Source organism: Pelecanus crispus, chromosome 1 (genome assembly GCF_030463565.1).
Source record: "Pelecanus crispus isolate bPelCri1 chromosome 1, bPelCri1.pri, whole genome shotgun sequence".
NCBI lineage: Eukaryota > Metazoa > Chordata > Aves > Pelecaniformes > Pelecanidae > Pelecanus > Pelecanus crispus.
Genome location: NC_134643.1, coordinates 7060830 through 7084539, shown reverse-complemented (window position 1 = coordinate 7084539; position 23710 = coordinate 7060830). Strand labels below are relative to the sequence as shown.

The window sequence follows — 23710 nt, the reverse complement described above, 5'->3', positions numbered from 1 at the left end:
CAGAGGAGGATAAAGATGCTGACCTACTAGTTTTCTTCCATCTCTTAAGTAGATTTGAAAAGTATATTCCTATGAGTCTCTGATAATCAGGACAATTGCTCAAGTGGCACCTTTCTGGCTCCACCAGAGTCTGTGCCAATTAAGAGAATTGTACTGCATAAATTATACCTTTTGATATTACTATAATTTGTGTGACTAAACACTTGACAGAGATGTGATATTCTTAGCCTTTCCTTAATAAAATGTCTCGCACTTTGAAAATTTCTCTTTCCCCTCCACCCCACTTCAGAGCATCACCGGATCCTGATAGGAGGTACCGGCTGCCACTACTTTGAACAACAACCTCTGTCAGAGCACAAGAGAGACAGATATTTGTTGTATAATGGTTCCAGTTATAAAACAAAAACTTGCAAACCAAGATAGCTTGTGAAGCATGTTATATCTAAAAGACAGGACATTCGGAAAATGAAGATTCAATGATTATTATTATTGTTATTGTTATTATATTCTGAGCCTGACCCTAACCTGCTCTGATGTTTTTGTACTTAGGTTTGTGTCATTGCTTGCATGGGTGTACACACACCACTGGTTAAAGTAAATGCTCCTGATAATGCAGCTTGTATCTCTCTTTTTATTGTAGTATTGAAATAACTTGATAATAGAGGAAGAATTAGGATAACATGTTATCTTTCGTGAGTCATCAGCCTATTAGATAAACATGCTTTGTGCTGCAGTGGGCAGCATCCTCCCCCTTCTTTCACCTAGAATCCCCCTTCCCACCAAATGATTTCAGATTAGCAAACAGCCAGACAGCCCAAACGCACTGCGCTGCTTCTGGGAAGGGCACTGCCACCACTACCGCAGCGCACGCGTCTAAATATGCTTCCCTCCTGAGCAAAACAGATCTGCAGAAAGCTCTCGGCATTTTTTTTATTCTCCCTTTTTACATTTTTATGAAATCTGCAAGGTCCAGCTGCAGTTACACATCTCTGCCATCTCTTTATTATCTCTACCAAAGCACCTCAGTCTCATATTGAACTTTTGTCCCTTCCTCACTTCTGTGAAATAACCTTTTGGAGTCTCTCAGCTATGGCCTTCCACTTTTTTGAGTTACTCTACATAATACAGAAGTGACAATGCTTGGCAAGTCCAAAGGTCTCTTGAAGTGCTTTCCAAGCACCTTCAAATCTGTCACAAATAGTTTTATCTCCATTTTACAGATGTAAATATGGGGGCAGAAAAGCTAAGTGACTGCCCTGGGTTCACACACAAATATTGTGTCATAGCTGTCCAGTATCCTGAATCCATCGTGTTTGTTCTTAATTGCGAAGAATCTATTCCTCTCTTTTTATTAATTTTTCCTCATTATTCATAATTCGTTTTGTTAGCTATATTATTTAAATTTATGTGCTCAAAGGAGACTGTCTAATGTTCTGTCATTTAAGGTTTTAGATGCTTCATGCACAACTGAGGGAAGACTGGGTGAATCCCCAAATGTATGTACAACTGTCGCCAAATCTTGAAGACAGTTAAACTTACCATACTCCACTTTCTTTAATTTTTAAGGCCTCCAGACATCTATCTACAATGCTTCTCTCTACAGAAAGAGCACTATTAGTCTCCACAGCCCAGTTTCTTTTTCATGGACCCAGCAAGGATCCAGAAAACAGATAAAAGTCTCCTAGTGAACTCAGCCTACAAGACATTCTCCTTGTGATTCTCGCATACAGAGCAGGACACGGCTTCAACAGAAGAGTACCTCTTCCAACACCTCTGTATAAATCAATGCCCAAGCCCAGTGCCACCTTTTGATTAATTTTTGGGTTAAGCTCTGCTTGACTTGTGCTTTGGATTGCTCTTGTTAATTCCCCAATTAGAAGCATGTCACTCAATTCCAACTTCTCTGCACAATTACTTCAGGAACTTCCATGATGTTTGAATGTTTTTACTGGAGTGCTTATAACCATGGCATAGTGTGAAACATCAGACTCACTGAACGTGAGGTTTCCCGAAGGCCAGCTCCTAGGCAGGTTTGAGTGTGAACGACAGACATGGTCACCAGGAAAAGCACTGGCTCATCATTAAAATAGACGGGGGAGGTTGTTGTAATTTGAACAATGCTTCACTATCATTAGCATCACAAGTACCTAAAATTGATATTCAGTGTCACCCGTTTGAAAGAAACAGTGCCACAACACTGTGTTATGTTATGGGGAAACACTTTCCCCTCTTTAGATCTCTCATATATGTATATACATAGACAGACATATCCATGTACATTTTGTAAGTGCTATACACATACAGATATTCTAGGCACATATACTCTCTGTGTCCATAAAAACATCCACGAAGATTTGGGACTGAAGCCACTGTTGGTACAAGTCCATGGAAGTAATGGTGGCTTAAAACAAGCTGAAATTTGGTAGCAGGTTGTGAATACATCATTAACATTTCAAATGACACATGCAGATAAGTTTGCACGCACATCACCTCAAAATACTTGCTGAGAAAATGTAACCTCTTTGCTTGTAGTCTAGCAAGAAGTGTTAAAAGGAGCGCAACACAAGGGCTCCCACGCAAAGTGAAGAGCTCATAGGTCATTCATTCTTGCGCGGTCTTGATGAAGGGGACATTATCTTGGACTGCTCCAATCTGCCTGGGTTCTTAGTACTTGTGGGAGGGAAGGAGTAGGAAGCCATACTCCGCTCTTGATATTATGACTCTTATAAACCAAGTAACGCACAATGACTGTTTATCAGGAAAGGACATGTAGTGATTTCTTACTTATGACAGGGTAGCTCTCTTACTAAGAGAGCTCATGAGAGGAAATTAAGTTAGCTTTTCATGCACGCCATTTTTAGTGGCTTGCTTTAATACTAATGTAATAATTAGAAAGGAAACTAGCATCTGCCATTTTGGGACCTAATACTTACTTTTCTTAAGTTGTTCTTGAGGTTGTTTGTGTGAAATATGCATGTCCTTGCCAGAAGCAAGACCTGTTTTACACAAGACCCCATGCAACCACTCAACATTGCTACATGGACAATCATTAGCCCCCTTCCTTCCCAACTCCCAACAGTGACAACCAGAGATCACAGAACGAAAAGATTGGGTGAGCAGCCAAGTAACAGTGACAAAAAGGACATCATGCAGAGCATCAGAGTGAGCAAGAGATACTGAGGAGGACATCCATTCCTGGGGGTACATTATGATGGTCATGGACTGGCAATGACCAAATAGATTCCTTGCATTGCAAAAGGAAATGCAAGGAGCAACAGCAGCTAAAAAAAAAGGGAGGGGGAAAATGCAGCTGGACAAATCTCTTCCATTACAGGCAAAGGTGAAGTCATCATAGCAGAAACAATAAAAAAAGAATTCTTCTTCTTCAGGAAAATCTTGACCAAGGCTAAGAACAAGGAAGAATGTTCTAACAACTACCAGCATCTACTTAGCTGGAGATGCCAGGGTTTGTTTAAGATGTCATAGGATAGATGTGCATGCTCTGGTATTACAGGTGACTGACTGCATCATTCTCTTATACTTGCCAATTAAATGCCAAAGACTTGCCTTCATTTTTAAAGTATGTCGCTGTCAAGTCAATTTGGTAATTCCTACAGACATTTTAAAAGGACTGCCTCCGTGGCAAACAACTTTCTTATCACTACATTTCTGAGTGAGGTTTTGTACAGTGGGGTGATATGCCTGTTGTCAGACTCCCTAATGAAAAAGGAGCCTCTCCTACAACCTAAGTAACCCAAATCCCTGGTGACATTTCTTTTACCTTCCATACGCCCTGCAAGAAAAGAGTCTTTGTGCAGGGGCCCAAGGGACTTCACTTTGCAGAACAAACTATGTGAAACTAAAAGACTCCAGAACTGCATAGGTACCATGAATGGAACTAGATCAACTTGACCCCCTTATTTTGTATATAGATTAAAAATAATCATATAATCGTTAAAATTGATAGTTTTTGTGGCATGATTATTGGGGAAGGCTGTCCACCACAGCAATAAATACTCACTGTTTACGGTACCTGCTAGTGCATTAATATTATTCAGTCCAACAGTGGCTCCAGCCAATCCTTGGAGAGTACCCAGAGAAGTCAAAGAATTCATGGCCGCACCAGCTGTGGAATTAGCAGTTGATGCAGCCACTGAAAGGAAAAAAAAGCAAGGCAAAATTAAGGCCATATTTTGCTTATTTTAGTTGATCACAAAACAGCTTACAATAATGCTGAGCTCAACAGGGCTACTTGCAAGAAAAAGAAAAAAAGAAAATGAGACCAATAGACCAACCTTGTTCAAGGTATTACTAGTATGTTTGTTCATGGAAAGTGTTGATAAGCCTTGAACCTCAAAGACTGGATGACAAAATTTAGCATTGTGCTATTACTTGCAAACATAATACAGAAACAGTAAGTATGGGATCAGTCACTTTCTCATATGGGATCAGGCACTTTCTCAAAATTTTGTCAATCAACATAGCATCCCAGGCCGATCAGCTAACCAGGCTATTGAGATTTTGCCACATTCTAAACTCTATCATTGAAAAAAAATAGAATTACTCATTGTAATTTTGTTATACAACAGCTTTCTGTTCTGGGCCCCAAGTACTCTAAAAGAAATTTTAATTATTCTAAATGAGACACTATGCCATTATGACCCTGCTCTAGGACACTGCATAAACATCATTTAAAGCCTTAAAGTTTACAAAAAGAAGAATGACCAGCCAAATAAAGAATGTAACTACTATCCATTTTATTGCAGGCTTTTAGCTTGGCCTTTGTACATAACTAGTCATGCATACGCACCCCATAAATGACACTATATGCATGCCCAAAAGCTCTGCCAGAGGGGAAGCTGAGGCTCAGGTGGAGAAAAGGTCTTTGCTGCTACAATTCCAAGGGAATGATGAAGGTGGATGAGATGAATCCATCTAAACTACATGCTTACGAAGAGAGAGAGACTCATTCTCTTGTCACAGGAAAGTAATATAGCACCTTAGAAAGAGCTATCATTTAGGATAGGCTGGATGAATTAGAAATACATGTCTCTCTCATAAAAGGGCTTTGAATAACTAGTGTAGATTAAATACTTAACTTACAGGTAGGTAAAGCTATACCAGATGAATCACACTCATAAAAGCTGCGGAAGCAATTAGGTTTTTAGCTTGTCTCCTGAGCCCTAACGTATCAATCATAAAGACTTTCTTTTCCTTTAAAAAGTTGCATTATCTTCTGAAAAGTGAACATTTAAAGTCAGTTTTGTTGATGATTTACCAGAGGCACATCATGTCTACACCATGCTTTTTTGCTCCTATTCATTACCTAGCTGTGAAAGATCACTTTTATCTTGATGCTCTTTTGTGTCAAACACATCAGATTACTAAGTGAACCCTTGAGAAAGTGAAGCTTCTACAGTTGGCAGGATCCAGTAAGCAAAAAGTAGGAGGCAACTTTTTCATTCTGTGGGTAAACATCAAAGCTCTAACCTACAAAGAACCCACCTTTACAATCTTAAGACCACTAAAAACAAGCCTTAGCACTCATGGGGCCTCAAAGTACGAAAGACTCTCCTGGTGTGGGTGAGAGAGATTTCCAGACTCCTTGAGGCATTCCTTGTCCCCACTTCCCTAGCATCTGCAATGTTAACTTGAATAATTTTATATCTTGCGGATAGAAGCAACTTTGATTATTCAATCTCTCTCCACAAAGCAATAAGAATCCAATAATGTCTTTGATTAAAAAAAAGTAATCAAAAAACAACTAAAAACCCACTTTTGTCAGATAATGTGGGCACCAACAGAGAAGAGAGAAAAAAATCAAAGTGAATAAATGTTAGTGAATTCCCCGTGACCAACACTGCTCTGTGTTTCTGCTCATGTTCATTAGCAGATCATTTAAATGAAGTATATAAACCTCAAATCTGAAGGATCTGATTGGTTTTGACTAGGCTGAATTCCATCCATTTCTGTTTCAGAGGATTATTACCCTTTCCTCTTGAGGAAACACATATATTTAAGAAATGAGAGAAATGGGGGCTAGGAACTGCCTGAAAATTGCATTAAAGCTCTTGGGGGCAAATAACTCCTGCGAATGAGAGCCATACACTTATGGATTGTCAACACATCTGTTGGAGAAGGCAGAAAATCCTGATTAAATCCTTCTCTCTTGTGCATCCCGCAGAGTGCGTTGTGGTGGCTCTTCTCATAGTCTCACTGCTCAAACACATGCTTCAGGGATGGCCAGTATCTGGGGCCAACATCTCTTTTCTTCTTTTATTCATACCAAGTTTCTCTATTCCATCAGACAAACACAGAGCAGGTGCCTCAGTGGTTCTTCCATTTGAAGTTGCAATGCAGATTATCTAGTTTAGCTAAATAATGACTTGGCATATAATCAATGTAAAATACTAGTTGGAGCACTGAAGCACCTCAGAAATCAGTGTTTTGTTGTTGCGGCTATTTCTTCTGCTTAGTAGTGATCTGTCTCACAAATCCACTGGGACAATGCTTTTTCCTCTTTGGCTTATTATTTCTTTGAGGAGAAAGAAACTGAACAAATTGTGTGGTTTCCATTATCTTATAGAACGTGGGGTGAACGTGGGGAATGACGGGAGCTCCTTTTTTTAGGGCACTTGTAAAGGACAGATCCAGCACCTTGCTGGGTGAGGTTTCCTGAGAGACTCCACACCAGTTATCTCCTTCTCTTTGACTGAGACCTGCACGTATGAAATGAAGACAGTGATGAGCTAAAATACTATTATAAAGAGGCCATAAAAGGTCCAAGATATTGAGAGGTGAAAATTTCTCACAAAATGCTGGATAAAACCACCTGATGAAGCAGTGGTATTCCTTGTCCCCAAAAAACTCAAAGGGAGATGAAACAAAAGTTAAAAGGTCCTACAAGACACATGTGGAGGCTTAAGCCAGCTGAAAGTTTTTACCTCATGTGCTCCCAGAATATGTTGAAATCTGTCTAAAGACAAGGACTATGCTTCTCCTGTCCTTTGCCCTTTTCTAGTTTTTCAACTAAAAAATTGAACATTTTTTACATTTCAACATATATTGAACCAAAGGGAAAAAAGAAAAATCACATGCCTTGTGGTAATGGTAGATGATTGTACTACTTTGGGGGAATCTGTATAACTCTCTTGTGTCAGCAAAGCTCTCGGGCTCCACAACTGCTCAGGGTAATGGCAAAGTAAGTATAATTCACTGTTGGAATAGCGTTATTCTATATTTATGGCTTTTAGTTGTCCAGATGACAAAAATGGATTGGATACCTACCAAATTTATAAATTGTTTTTTACCAGGTTCCCCTGCCACCAAATAAATTAAAACATTTCACAGCTCCCTCCATCCTCTGCACCAGAACATTGCTGCTCTGAATCGAATCACATAAACAGTAGGCATCAGGTACTTAGACAGCTTGATGTACAGAGCTGGAGTGCCACTAGGAATTGCCCTCTTTGTGCTACTGGTGCACCAGCATTTGGTGCAACAGTCAGGAAATTCAAAACACACAAAAAATGTGCAAACGACTTGGTTTTCTGGTGTCACTGTATGGCACACCCTCTATCCACAATATTTGGTGCATTATTTTTCTCTTTTGTGCTGGTTTTGGCTGGGATAGAGTTTTTTTTTTTTTTCATAGTAGGTAGTATGGGGCTACCAGCTGGGGTTAAACCATTATATCTTTATACTGGGAATTTTATCTTTGCCTCCTTAAAACCTACATATGTCAGGGACTCAGTATGTTTCTGGGGCAGCATTAAGCGAGTTAGCTAATACTGAAGCTAGGGGGAGAGATTCAGCAGACTGGAGCTCCAGCCTGGTGAATGCTGGCTGAATACACAATAGTTGGTGAAGAACAGAGCTGCTTTTTACCAGCTGCACTGATCATTCCCTCACAATGTTAAGCCCTGGATAAACATCAGAACATGATAGATAAGATTTTGTCTACTCAAAGGAACTTTTTCCTCTCTAACATCAGTCATTGGAATAAGCCGACAACTTTCTCAAAGAGGCTGTTGCTCAATCAGAGACTACTGGCAGGAGTTACGGGGTTGAATCCTTTGGCTGTTGTTGCAAGAGTTCAGACAAGATGTTCTTCATATTCCCCACTGACCTTAAAAATCTATTAATACATGAAAATAATATCACAGCATTGGATAAAGAGGTCAGTTTAGACTTGTAAGAGTAGAGAGTTGTCCTGTGACCTGTAGAAAAACCTGCTCTGTTTCCTGGAGATATGCTGCATGCTGGTCACCTGTCGCCTTCTCCATCCAGGCCACATACCGAGACTTTACAGAACACTTTAGCATCTTCAACCATAAAAGGTGAGAAGGTTAAAAATGTTTATTTTGCTATTAGAGACCTTACTGTTTCTTCTTCTTTGACCCCCCCTATTCCCAAATTTCTGTCAATCTCACAGCCTTCCTCTTTTCTTCCAAACTCAACTCTGCTTTAATAAACATCCAGAAACCTTCAAATAATACAAATAATATTATTAAGAAGCTGTGAAATGGAGAAGGGCATGGCTGCAGCCTTCCCCCAACACACCCCCAAATGACTCCCAACCCCAGCTATTTGATCTTACTGTGCTTCTCCATTTAATTGATGAACATTTTGCTATCAACTTCATTATGAATAAAGAAACTTGGCCTTTGGTTAATATATTCTTTAACAGAGCTCTCTTTGATACAGAGAACACATTTTCATTTGGAGTGGATGCTCTAGACAGTATAGATATTTGTGTTTAACTAGCAATGTTGCATTCATAGAGATTTTTAAGGCTGGAAGGAGCTGGCATTTTCAACTCTTCTCCTCAACACATTTATTTCTGCCTGTAAAAGGTTATAGCACCTTTTAGGTCAGAGATTTTTTTTTATAGAAATCTAAACTAGCAATGAGCCATTTCCCCTTTAATTTAAATAACATTTCAACACAACTCCCCAAAACTATGCCAACCTAGAAGAACAACCAGTATTAGCATAGAAACTTTTGGCCATTCTTTTGGCTAGCTTATGTCCATAGAGTCATGATGATTTACATCATCTGGATTTATATCAGCTGGAAAACTAGATTCAGGACAACAACATCTAGGAAAGGCAATGATGTGTAAATATTTCTTTGGCTTTGCTGTGCACACTGTGGATGGGATTAATTTCCCCACCTTTGGCAGCCTCATCGTTAGTTTAAGCTAGTCTAGTCAAAACTAATCTTTTGGGGTGTCTCTGAGGTTAAGAGACCTCCAACTCAAACACCCTACCTTTAGATTTCTATCTCAGGATGGGCTGAATTGCCCTCTGGAAGTGCCCCTGTTTCCACTGATTGAGATGGTAAACTCGAAGTAGATACAGACCATTCAGAGAGGAAATGTGTTGTGGGATGGATCCTGCCCTTCCTGTTGGCCACACGCTGTGTTACAAACCAGCGATGTGAAAGCAAGGGATCTGTTTTCATCCTGCATGCAGAACCAATGCCAAACCACACAAACTCAGGAGTTCGAACATAATCACCTCAATCAAATCTTGGGCTCAGAGAATTGCCTGATGCTGGGCAACTCTGAGCTAATCTGCAGAGGATGTACACTCTTCTGCGAAGCACACCCTGGCAGAGAAAGGAGCTAGGCAGCAGGAATTTACGCAGGGTTACAGTATAGGTCATACAAAGTAGGATAGCCTTGCATAAGAGCACGCAGGATGAGCTAGTCTACTACATGCTATTGATGCCTCTCCCACTTCTGCCTCAAAACTTCTTGTGCTCTTGCACATAGCACTGGCTATGTTGTTTGCTGCAAGACAGGGCTAATTCTTCTTCCCAGTTGCTTGCTTGTCTCTTAGAAAGACATATCTTGGAGGCACAGGCACATTCTTGTCATGCCTATTTACTTCCTACACCTAAGACCAAGGAGTGTGCTTGATAGGGCTTCTAGGTATACTGAAGTAAGAAAACCAAAGACCTATGTTTGTCTGTAGTACAGTCTTGGGCAAATCCCACCCCTCTCATGTCTCAGGGCCAATTTATAAAAGGAATCCTCTTTCCCAACAGAGGAGGTCGACTGGAGGGTCCAGGGAGGCTGCCTGAGCATTTGGTGATGAAACAAAGTACTAGATAAACCATCCCTCTCACTGTTGCTCTGATGAAAAGGACCTACGCAAATCATACTTGTACTGCTATGATTTAGCAGAGAGACTGTTTGCAGTGTGTAGTTGACCCATTCTTTCTTCAGTTTTTTGGGGGAAATGTCTAAGTAAATAAAGAACTCCAATGACTTCTCCGCAAAGTCATATACCACAGAAAAAAGAAGTCTCTTGGAAACCCCATACTGTATATGCTAACTTGGCACTATTTTATGGGTGGTGATACGAAGGCTGTGCATGCTCTCCATTCCTCTTTGCCTTGTCCTGTTCCCTTCCCCCACTTCCTACACTGGCATACTGTCTGGAAATGGTACACAGTCACACTGTAGGCCTGGGACTAAGGTATTAATAATATCAACGAGGCATTTCGAAGATTTTAAGTGAAGTTTCTTTTTGGAAGCATTATTTTGGTTTTAGGGCAGGACTAAAGGAGAGAATGGACAAAGAAAAGCTTTAGCTTTTTGCCTGCATGGAGGGTTGCTGTAGACCTTCACCCACCCCATCCATGTGAAGACAGCAGCCAATGTTTCTGGAGCAGAACCAGCTTCCTAGTGCTGCAGGGTTTCAGGGCAGCTCCAAGACTGGCTTAACTACTCTGGGGCTTTCCACACAGAGATTCACAATGGTAACTGTGTCAGCCCTGCTGACAGCTTTGCTTTAGGCAGCTCTCAGTTACACTCCACAATTGCCTGTCACTACCTAACACACGGCACAACAGGAAGCTCAACGTTTACTTTGATATCAGCTACCTGCTTATCTGTGTTCTGGTCACATCCTGCTTAGTCAGTTGTAGAGGATGTGTACATGTTTAAAAGCAAACCACACTGCTCGTCTGTGAACCACAACTTTGTTCTTGTTGTTTTACTTAATGGAGAGTTTAAATAACTCAGTGTTCAAAGTACTTATTTTGCTCCAGTTAAGACAATATAGTAGCGCACCAGGGATCAATATTACCCACAAATTTAAGGTTCAGTATCTCTAGGACTTTAAGCATGAGAAGTTGCAGAGAAAACATGTTCTCTTTTGGGAGAGACTCCTGTCAAATCTCTATTGGTGGTTGTCTGAGTTCAGAATCCTCTTTCTTGTACTGAATTTGTGTGTACTTCTGATTTTCTGCTGCCTTCCTGAGCTCACTGACTCCAAGGACTAGATAAAATCGATCTGACTTAATCTGGTCCTGACTAAATGGCTGCCGTTCAGAAGGATGCAGATGGGCAGAGTTGGCCAACAGGAACCTTATGAAATTTAACAAGGACAGATGCAAAGTCCTGCACCTGGACCTGGAAAGAATAACCCCTTTCAGTAACACAGGCTGGGGAGGGATGGGCTGGGGAGCAGCTCTGCTGAAAAGGACCTGAGGGGGTCCTGGTGGGAGGTGACCATGAGCCAGCAGCATGCCCTGGCAGCAAAGAAAGCCAACAGCATGCTGGGCTGTTGGAACAGGAGAAGAGCCAGGAGACCCAGGTGATTTTTCCTCTTTACTCAGCACTTGTTAGGTCACATCTAAATACTACATCCAGATTTGGGCTCCTCATTGCAAGGAAAACATTGATCAGCTGGAGGGAGTTCAGTGGAAGGCCAGCGAGATGGTCAGGGGCTGGAGGACTCATCCTGTAACAAGCTGGGCTTGTTCAGCCTGGAGAAGATATGGTTTCAGGTAGACTTAAAGCAGCTTCCCAGTACTTATGAAGAGGTCATCAGCTAGATAGAGCAGTAGTGCATGGTGGGAGGATGAGAGGTAAACTGAAACAAGGGAGGTTCAGTCCAGATATAAGTAAAAACATTTGTACCATGAGGACTGTCAAGCCCTGGAACAGATTACCAGATTGCCCAGTCCATGTCCTTGGAGGCTTTCAAGACTTGACTGGATCAAGCCCTCAGCAACCTGATCTCACCTCACACCTGACCCTGCTTTGAGCAGGGTGTTGGACTACAGACCTCCTGGGGGACCTTCCAACCTTGATTATTCTATGAACCTATGAAAAGTAGAACCGTATAGCAGAAAAGTAGAAAAAGTCAGGTAACACTGAGGAAGAATGGAAGAAAGCTGAAGAATGAAAATGTGTTGGCAGAAAACTGAACAGGAGATCTGGCTTCTGTTCTTGGGTCTGTTTACTGGAATAGACGTTGACACTGAATATGCCACTTAACTCTTGGCTTTGCTTCTGATTCTAGTCTGCCACAACTACTTTGTGTGTAAAATTTCCAGGGCTAAATCTACATCTAACAAAAGGAGATCCCGACCTCGGATGATCCCTCAAGATTTTAGATTCCTCTTAGTTTCCTTTAGATTTAGCCATGTGCAACAGAAAATAAAATTGTAGTAGAAGAATGGAAAGAAAGGATATAAAGAAATTATGCAAAGAGAGTAAATGCAGTAAGAAAAGAAAATCAAAATTATTTTAATAGTTCTAGCATCTCCCCAGTCAGTGACATAGAAAAAAAATTATGAGTTGAGGACAAATGGAAAAGAAATATTAAACTCAAAGTAGAAATCTCTAATTTTAGCAAGTTGAATGGAATTTAAAATCTTTGTTTACTACTCAAAATCTCTTGGGTAAATAGAGTATTCCATTGTCCTTTTGTTAGCACAAGAGGGATAATAAAGCTAAGAGACAACACTGGATTTAAGGATAATCAGATTAAGGCTGTGTTCTCTGTTTTCTTTCTAATCTTTAGTTGCAAAAACCAATGATGTTTGGAACAATGTCTTGCAAATTGTATCTAAACAAGACGAACACCTGCTGGCCTGAGTGAAAGACTAAAGATATTGGACAAAGTTTAGTTGTGTTGGACAAAGTCTATGCAAAACTTCCAACTTTGGTCTGATTTACAACATCTTATTTTGGTTGTGGTACTCTCTCAAACAGAGAAGAAAGGCACCCAACTCTAGGAGGTTCTTGCGTAGCGGGGAATCTGGACCACTGATCTGGTGTTATGCGGGATTCTGGTCAGCTCTGACCTTACATGTTTAAGATCAATTCATTAAGGTGTATTCTCTTTATGTAGCACTAACAACTGGTTGTTTTAAAGAGAGGTAGGCCAAAACCCTTTCTCCTAAACACATGAATTAAATGTCTCCTATGGAAAAGCAGAGTGATTCAAGTATAGTAATGATGGAGCTTATGAAATGAGGATTATAAACATGGGCGTGGGGGAGAAGCAGGCAAGTCAATCACACCGCCCATGTGACATTGCTCTGAGGAATTTGCAGTTGTGTTTCTGTCTGAAATGAGCACATTCTACGGGCTCTGACTGCATAAGAAACATTTTAAAGGGGAAGAATAATTAAGCGATGACAGAGGCATCATCATTATTAGATAATCACAACCCAGGGGCATTAACAAACGTTGAGTGTCTCTAATCCCATGGGGTCTAATTATTCTGTGATAATAACCACACCTCCAAGTTTTAATTTATTCTAGTGGAGAATCTGGGGGTGGAGGTGGGGGAAAGGGGGGCATTTTAATATTTTTGCTGAAAGAAGATGCAGTTGGCCTTTTAAAGGGCTCATCAGTATTCTAATCTAACTAGCATGTGTGATTGGCATTAAATTGTCTGCCCTTTACAGTGATCTCCAGCCAATCTGAGTATTCACCCTTGCACAAACCGGTGATCTCCCAGTCACTAACATAGCACCAGCATGCACTGGTTCTGTTTCTTGGGGCAAATTTTTGCAAAGGAGAGGTGCATTTTCCTATACTGGGGAGGTCACTTCTCCGTAAGGTCCTCTGACAAACACATTACCATTTTGGGGGAGAGAGAAGTAAAAACTTGCTCATTTTCTGGTGTCTTGGAAGTGCTGTCTGACATGTCAAAAAGGAAGATTCTATTAAGTTTAAGTGCTCTGCATGTACTTGGATAGAATAAAAGTGACAGATGCACTCCAGGGAAAGAGCACCAGAAAAGCAAGAGAGCAAGAAAGAGTCAGGGGGAAACAAGAATGACAATATAGAAAGACATATACTAATATCACAGCCTTTCTCAAATAAGTCAGTGTTCCTCTACTTCTTCATTACTCACAGGTGAACAATTCCAATGAAAGACTGTCCATATCTTATCAGCGTACAGGAAAAGAGAAGCACCAGTGAGGAAAGGAAGAAGGGAGAGCAGCATACACTCAACATCTGTTTGCTTCTGTGTGTTTGCGTGCGTGCATGTGCAAATGAGACTAAGCAAGACAGAGCGGGAGAGGGAGAGGAGTCTTTCCCCATGGTGATCCTTTTGACTGAAGCTGCCTTTCTGAAAACAGCTTTAGATTTTACAAAGTCCTTTGAGTACCTTCACTTATACAAGAAAAAAAAAAGAAAACAGAGAGGTGAAGCAATTCATTCAAATTCTTTGCAAATTCAGAAGAAGCCAAGGCCTTCCAGAACTGGAGACTAACTTTAGACTCATAAATCCATACTCTTCAGTAATGCATGGGTCTTTGAGAGCTAAGGAAGCTCTGTGAGCTTGGGACAAGTGAAAATCAGGGTCACTTATCTTAATCACTTATGCAATTCATGTTAAAGCTGAACTTGTCATTTCTGATTGTCTTGAAATTATAGTGTTTACACTGAGGACCTTCCACAGCAGTGCAAAGAAGGAGGAGAAAACAGCGCATACAAAGGTACTACAGGTATGGCAGACAAACCTATCAGCTGGCTATTTTTGTCATTTTCTAGTCTTAAGGTCCGTAAGTTTCCTCCAAGAAACAGAAGGTATTTTAGGAAACAAGGGTTTATTGATTGGACATATTTTTGTGAATCTAGGTTACTGTGTTTAAGGGTACATTTTCCTGTGGGATTACAAAGATGGAGAGAGAGAGTAAAAAGCAAGTTAATATTCTGGGCCAATTCCATACTGATGCTTCTGTTTTGTTGAAATGTATTGCTCAGTGAAGACCATCCACCTCTAGTGTAAACTACAAGTCATCTATCCTTTTTCAGCACTGTGCCTGCAACATATCATGCATTCTTCCCAGCAGACCACAACGATAAATCGCTTCTGGCTTTGGGTGGGATGTACTTTAAAGAGAGGCTGGAGAAGAGAATAATAGGGCACAGTGGACTGGCTTGGGTTAAACTTCATAGCTGCCCATTAGGTATTTCCAGCTGTAACTCAAACCAAAATCAAACCAGATTGAAACCTCACAATAAGAAGAAAACAAAGAATAATTACTGGGCATTTATGACTCTGTTCTACTCAGTGGGGCCAAGGGCTGTGCCCCGTGTTCATCAAAGCACCACTGAGTTCACATCAAAACCAGAGCATTAGCATTTCTACAGGGAACTTCCAGCTGCGCTCTCATCTTTATTACTGCTACCTCACACTATTTGGAACAAGCTATTGTTCAGGGATGTGTGCCCCGATGCTGAAATGACCTCCACGTGGAGCCACTTCAGCATACAACCACTTCTAAATAATTTTCCAAAGAATTTCTGATCTAGAATCAATAAGGCTCTACCTGAGGCCAGGATCTCCTGCCTGGAGTACAGGTTCCTTCACACTGCCCCCCATGTGCCTGAAACATCTCTGACATACCTTCACCACTGAGTAATAACAAACAACAAGCAGTAGCACCTCTCCATAAAAAGAGTGCCATTAGAGTCCAAGCCTATAGTTCAAGGTAAGCAATGTTTTTTTTTGCAAGAGTGCTAATAACATGCATATATGGCAATCCAAATTCTAGTACATGGGAGAGGATGGCCTGATTTATCCTCATTTTCACCTCTCTAACACATCTGTCTTAAGATCAGGTAAATAGTCCTCAGGAGGTGTTTGTCTTTCCATTGCTGCAAGATGTGCCTAAAAGATTTGTTTACTTCAGATACTTGGGAGTCCTATCCATGGTATTTTAGGATAGAGATGAGATAAATTATATATCGAAAATTTGAGTCTGTAGGTAAAAGAGTTATGAGTCCAGAAAGTGCATGAATAATAATTTCCATGGAAGAAGGGATTTTTAGTGGGGTGCAAGCACAACCTCATTGTAATAGCACACCACAAGATATAGTCATTCACCTCTGTAAGCTGCAGAACTTGCGGATTATCTTGTCTCATGTAAAATTACTCAGCCAGGTCCTTTGCAGACCATTTGTAAAGTCACATGTAGTTCAATGTGGCACTGGTTCTTTTCATTCGTATTGCACATTTTTGTTCCACCAACAGCAAAGGCAGTCAAGAGTTTACTTTATTTGTTTTTAAACTCATGCAGTCGTTGGAGATATTTTTGTTTGGCCAATGCATAAAATAAATCAGCAGTCCCATAGTCAAACAACTACCACTTTTCAGACAACGCCGAAACAATTAGGTTAAAGACATTCAGAAACTCCAATTCCCATTATGTTCCACAATTTATCCTGCCTTAGGAAAACAGACCACGAGTATCCATGGTCACGTGCACAATTCAGTAGGGTTGAAGGAGCAGTGCTGCGAGTAGTAAATCTTAAATAGTTGAAAGCTCCTTCAAGTATATGAGTTTTGCTAAGATTTACATTATTTCTTGAATATTATGAACTCCAGCATTTCTGGGCTTGGAACTTCTTGTAAGATATATAGCATATAAGCTCACATATAAGCTCACCTGTGTAGCCAAGCTGATAGTATCATGTTTCTTTAGCAGAAAACAACCCCGAATGAACGCGAAATAGTACTTCCAATGGAAAGAAAAATAGCCTTTTTTACAAACCGGCATTCTTGTTGCTTGAAATAGAGATTAAGAGTGGGGTAGAGAGACATTTACAAAATGTAATGTATTGCAAAACGTTATTTGTATACTGCAAGCAAAGTAAATCCTGAAATGTGCTAAGGCAATGGATTTCATACTTTAGGAAAATGATAATGTACTAATGTTTAAAAAACAAACATGTCTCCTGTTGAATTAGATCCTACTAATCCATGGTTTAGTACTGCACACTGTTTCCTAAAAAACCCCCAAAGACTGAACTAGCACAATGCTTCACAGAAAAATATGCACGTGTTTCTGTCCTTCAGCATACAACTTCAGTATTTATGCAATTCTGAGGAAACAGTCGGACATTTTTCTGTGCCAAAAATTCATAAAATGGTAATGCTTATTCTAAAAAAGAGGCAAGGAGCTTTTGCAAAACGTCTCTTTCTGCAGTTGTTGGGCAGCCTCATGCTTCACTGACAGGTTCTGCCCACCCTAAGCCCAGCCGTTTAGCGACTGAACTTCCCTAAGATCCTCTAGGCTAAATTGATACACCTGTTCAGAAACCAATTTGCTAGGAGAATATACAAAGACCTCTTACATTTTTAGGGACAAATCTGCAAACAGGTCATTCCAGTTAATTGATGGCCTGGCCGCTGCCATTGGCATCCTTCAGGTTATTGCTGGCTCGTTCTTCCAAATGAGGAGACCAGGGAGAGACACCACCGTTTCAGGGAGGCTCCATGGGAATTCATCACCCTTCACCTCTCCTTTTACTGCACTGGGACTCTGGGAGATTTTTAGTCACAATTCCTACTCTTTTCTTCATTGGGCATTTAAGACATTTTGAAGCATTATTAAAAATACAAATATAGGTCAAAAATGCATGCCCAGTTTCCTATTTTTGGCTCCAACATGTGTGTTTGGATGCCTGCTTAACGGTGACCTAATTACCAGATGGGCTGAGCAGCAATGTATCTCTCCAAGAAGTAGCATAATCTCTGTGCACGAAGAGCAGTCAAAATCAATTCATGTATTTAGGAGCCTAACCACAGACTCAGAAACTTAACACGATGTGGGTAAGCCCAGCTGACACACAACAGTTCAGAAATATAGTTCTCCCATCACAAATCTCCTTGAAGTAGGCAGTCAAGTGACAGGCACTGGGTGGTGGGCATGCTAAGGCAAGATTTCTTCCATGGCTTCCTTGCAAACACACACCTTTAAAAAATTGGTGCCGAGATCAGGGTTAAGGCATTGGACTGTTCTGTGCTCAGAGCACGAAGATAATGGTGCCGATAAGAAGACTGCATTTAAATATAAAATTGAAAATCATACACTTGGGTTGCTTAAGCATCCATCCAGGGTATGTGTACTGTATGTATACTGTATTTATAAACCTTTACTTAAGATATGTGTTATATTTATCAACTGTATCTTTATCCTAAAAATAATTAACATTATACTAGGGAAGTTTTCTACATACTGCAAAACTAATAAAGCTTATTTTAAATAATTTTATAATAATGGTACCTTATTTTAAATGATCTTATAATAATGGAACCTGCATTAACTCCGCATGAAATGGTGCACAAATAATCAATTTGTACTACAGTATGAAAAGTGCCATTCTGCATTTTAAGCCGATCTTTTCCAACATGAAACATCTACCTCAATTCATTCTTTAGCAAACTGTCAGACCTTCCTATACACCTACTGGTAGGGTTATTTTTGGATCATCCTGGAAGCAAATCACAGCTATCTCAGTGGGTGTACTGGCCTCTAACAAAATGTCACGGTGGCAGACTTGCACTACTGACTGGAGAAAAACATATTGTACTGAAGTGAACAAAAAGAATCTTCTAAGAATGATTATTTGAACATTCTTCACTGCTTCTCAGCTGAAGCATCTTGTATATTCTATAAAATCTCTAACATTTCAACAACTGTGTTCACAACATGGATACCTTCAACTAACAAAGACAATCTTCATGCTATATTAGGGGGTAGAGAAAATAATGAACCACGGACGCTAGCTATAAGTTATAATTCTCTTAGCAGGGGGAAAGGATGAATTAATTCTTACAGGACAGGTGCTGTAATCAGTTTTTTTCTCTTTTTCAGTTTATTCTATACTCCACAGACTCCCTTTTTGGGGCTGTTATTCTTCAATGTCAGCATCTGTCTGAAAATGAGTATTTTTAGACTTTTGTGCTTAGGAGAGCTTTTTTTTCAACATAAGAGTTAATGGCTGAATTCTGATATAATATGGCAAAAGCTGGGCTGGATTTGAAGATGTCGTTAAAGAAAAAAGTCTTGCTTTCTACACTGACAGTATTTTTTTGCAGAATGATTTCCTCTTAGGTTTACACAGCAAATAAAGCTGAAGAGCTTTTTTACCAAAGCATGAATAGCTAGTTCAGCTGTGTGAATAAATAATAGTTTAGAGAATCAGATAATCATGAAAATGTCACGGAAAATCAAGGCTCCTAAGTCTGAAACTGGTTAGCTTCTGGTTTAGCAATTCTATACCCCCACAGCTCAGAACTTATATTGTGTATGTTTATGCAGATAAAATTGGATGTATAATTAGATGTTTCATCTCTTCATTTGCACATAGAAGGGCTTTCCTACTTGCTACTGAAAAAACATTTATGCGTGAATTTTAAGAAACAAAATTGAAATGAGCTCACAGAGGCTGTGGAATCTTCATCCTTGGAGATATTCAAACCTTGACTGGACATGGCCTTCGCCAACCTGCTCTGAGTGGTCCTGCTGCGAGCAGGAGCCTGGAGTAGAGAACTTGGGAAGGCTTTACCAACCTGTGTGGTTCTGTGACTCTAACATTATGGCATTAAACAATAAAAATCCATGCAGTGATGGAGAAGGGCAAGAAGACAAAGTAAGCTGCTGTCTGAAACCCAACTTCCATATTCTTCCTCTGAGCACAAAACATTTTTCTGCTGTTACTTAATGTCAGCTTGCAAAAAGATCAGAAGCTTGATAGCTCCCAATATCAGGAAATTTTTTACAGTGCCGTATCAACCTTGTACCACCCAGGACAGTCAGAATAAATATTATTATCCTTGGGAAAATAAGGGTAGTGGGTCAACTGAGGCAAATTAAATGTCAGACAGTGTTAGAGGCAGATACTCTGATCCTGAGCTTGTATGTCCCCCCTTCACATCCACATCCAGGCCTTTCCACCACCTAGTGAATAAACCATAAAACTCTGCAGACTCTGGAATAGCAGCCACCCTGCAAGCTCTTTGCTAGCCAATCCATTTGCAGAACATGTCAAGGACAGTCTCTGGAGGAGAGGACAAGGTTCCTGACACTTAGTTGAGATTCATCCTGCCTAAATTGAGAAATTTAGTGTCAATACCTACACTTGAGGTAGTGCCTCCAAAATCCCTTCCCAGTTAATGGGAAACGCAAACTTCCAGGGCCCAACCAAAAGGGAGCTGAGACAAACTGGCCTAGACCTGGAGTCAAGTAAAAGCTACCCCAGCCCAACTCCTTATGTTACAAAATACTACAGGTACCTGCCTTTAAAACAGGAAAGTATTCTAAGTAAGTGAAATGAAAAGAAAGTGAAGAATTAATTAACTAAATAGAGGTTATTAAAGTAAATAAAGGAAACAATTATCATATCAAAATAAAAGACAAGAAAGATGATTAAATGAGTCTTCAAAAGACCCGTGAGAAACTCATGAAAGACATAATATGCATTTACCTGGTTCTTATTCTTTCATGATTTCATTTTCATTTTTATTCACTACCATCTGATAATTGCAAGAAACAGTTACTTTAACCATGGGCAATTTAAACCATTTTAATTTTTTTTCCAGGGCCAAGAGACAAAAGAACCTATTTATTGCCTGAGGGGATTTTTACTAAAATGAAAGCTTAATCTTTCATGTTTTTTTAAGCAAAGGCTTTTAAAAAATCATTTCTAACAATGCTGTAGGGAGAGACTTCCATGGGTATGCAAAATTGAAATTATAAATTTACAATTATAAAAAAATTAATAGTTTGGGGGATTGCATTGTCTCTGTTCTTTCTGAATGAATACTGTTTCAAGCTTAAGAGAAAGTATTTAGCACACGGAAGAGAATGAGTGTCCTTAGACTCTGTTGCGGTCAAAGCTGTTTAGTAAGAATGTATGAGAGAAAGATCATTGGAGTTTAATTTGTTTGGAAATATGCGATTGTATGAACCTTGAAGTAGAAGTTTCGTACAGATTGAACAGTCACTATTAGATGCTGAATATTTTTCTCTTCTTTTTGAATATTTTGCAATTAGAAGCCAGCAGCAAAACCTGACATCCTCAAATATCAGATGAGCTGTTGGTTCCTCACTTCCTGGCCTGTTCTGTGTTGCCAATGCATCAAAGTCAGTCTGACCACCATCCCTCCGTAACAGTTTGATGCACTGAAGGTTCCTAAATCTTGTCTATATAAAACTGAGCTGCAAGATGAATTTTAGTTGAAGTAACCACCTTTTGGGGCTCTTATGACACATGTCTACAACGGACAGAACAAGAGCTCTTGGTCAAAGATTGATTCGGAAGAGATCTTCAGGAGAGATATACTTATATATTGGTAGAAACATAGATATGATTTATGTGGCTGGCATGGTTTAAGGCATATTAGAAGTACATGCTCATGCCTATCCCTGTTCTGTGCAGTATTTTGGCTTTAAGAGCATCAAGAAAAAGATTAAATTTAAACATGTACCTTTGCACTCTCCTAAATTTGGGCAGTTTTCTGAACTGAGAAATATTAATTTAATGCATTATCTGGAGAGACACAAACATTTCTTCCTGGGCTTAGTGCAGGCTTTGAAATCAGACAAAATAATTTACACTTATGAAACACAAAAACCTGAAGTGTTCTATTAAAAGAAAACTACACCAAAAAAAATACCCTCAAGGCCTCCAAATATCCACACATTGAAAGGCAGATTTAAATGTTTTCTGCCAACGTATTTCAAGTTTTAATGGAAATACTTTGAGCTACTATGAAAAGCTTTATCAAACTAAATTCATTTTCCATAGAGCAGAGAAGAATCATTGAACATATTATTCAGGTTTACAAAATATTTAATAGGGTGGAGAATGTGGAACCAGATAAGAAAGGTTAAACTCAAGGACATTTTAACAAGGCTTGATTTTAGGTTGGCTGTGCAACATAAATAGGTCAATGAACCATAAGATACAGACTTTCTCTTCGACACACCAAGCTGTCTAATATTAGAAACACTTGTGTACCACTACTACCTATAAGACTTTCAAAAGTGATTGTCATTCTGAATACACTATTTCAAAGGCTAAATGTCCAGAATTTTTTGAAAATAACGCATCTTCAATGTGTTAGCCCAAATCATTAATCTCTTTGGAAAAACCTTGGTATCTGCTCTACAACACCACGCTGAGCAATACTAAGCTCTAGTTATCCCAAAGAAGTACCTGCCCAGCCCAGCTGAAGCACCTTTCTAACCACATGACTCTGCAGACTTGGACATCACATGAAACCACCTTCCAGGTACTCAAGGAGCCTTGAGATCAGGTTGAAAGAGGGAATAGCAAGTCAATCAGGCTGGATAAGAAGATTGTGTTGGAGAGGGGGAGAGGAAAATGTGGACCTTAAGGATGAATCTGAGTCCTCTGCTAACATGGCAAGACAAAGAGCATGACAGAAACATGCTGGTGCCTGAGGTTCTGCTGCCACTTTGCTGCAGAGCAGCAACGATAAGGGAAGTTCATTTCCAGCCCCTCTGCACTGCAGTGCAGTACATTGAGCTGCCCTGAGAAGTCTTGTCGGTATGGCTCAAGAAATGCTGAGCGTGCTTCGGGAGGACAGGCTACCCAGACATTTAACAGGTAAACTGCAGACATATTACAGAGCATGCATGAAATGCAACGTTTCCGCTTCTATAAATGGGTGACATTTAGACAGGATAGCACAGAAGCACTGACACTGAGACTAGCCTTTTGCAAAGTGTTAAGCCCCAGCTCCAGGTCAGAGGGAAGAGATTGCTCAGGTTTAAAAAAAAATATGTATCAGCAAACCAAAATTATTTTCACCCAGTCTGCTTCTCACAGATGTTGTGAATGAATATTATTTTTAGGTTGAGATGAAGCTCACACCAGAAACAGGAAAATGCTGCACAAACTTCGTATTAGCCAAGCTGTCTTCCATTTAACCTCTTCCCCAAACAAACAATAAAACTGTAATATAACAGGAAACGTCAGCCAGCTTTAACACCCGGCACCACACTCGGTCCCAGTTCTATTGTGCAGTGAAGACTGTTTTCCTTACTGATGAGCTCAAACCGTCTGCCATGAATTACTTTTTCATGGGGAATAAATACACACTTAAACAAGATTAAACGCAAATGTTCTTTAGTGGTGTCTAAAATAATATGAATGTTTTTTAGAACAGCAATAAACACACTTCATGATGCAAGTAATTACACCCTGCAGCCTTTATGTAAAGATAAGCGGGCGGAATCTTGACTTAGCTACATCACTGTAAATCCAGAGTAACTACACTGCCTCAACATCTCTCTCTGTGGATTCTGGAGTTGCTGAAGTGTTACCAAACTCTGGATTTTCCCCGATTTCTCTCTATGGTTTTGCAGACATGGGACATGCATGGCTGAAAGTCTACATGGTGGTCATGGAGGCACCACCACCTCTTATCCTGTCCCTTATTCCCCCGTAAATCTGTCTTCTGCCTAGTGTAATAAACTCAGAATCTGCCTGTGTATTCCTTGTGCATCTGATATCACTTCCGTAACTGTACTCTCAGTTAGGACCAGAAGAAAGCTCAACTGAGGCTACAACAAAGAAAAGAGAAAGAACAAAAGAGAGAAGGACTTCACAGAAGTTCATGATGGGTGAAGG

General features: G+C 40.0%; 1 protein-coding gene across 1 annotated transcript in view; it reads right to left on the bottom strand.

The window, feature by feature from the left end:
- The window catches only part of CELF2 (CUGBP Elav-like family member 2), a 242289-nt gene that overhangs the window by 11638 nt on the left and 206941 nt on the right, over window positions 1-23710 (bottom strand). The window contains exon 10 of the mRNA XM_075709724.1: window positions 4034-4153. Coding sequence (XP_075565839.1) covers window positions 4034-4153 — 120 coding nt within the window. The remainder of the gene's footprint in view (window positions 1-4033; window positions 4154-23710) is intronic.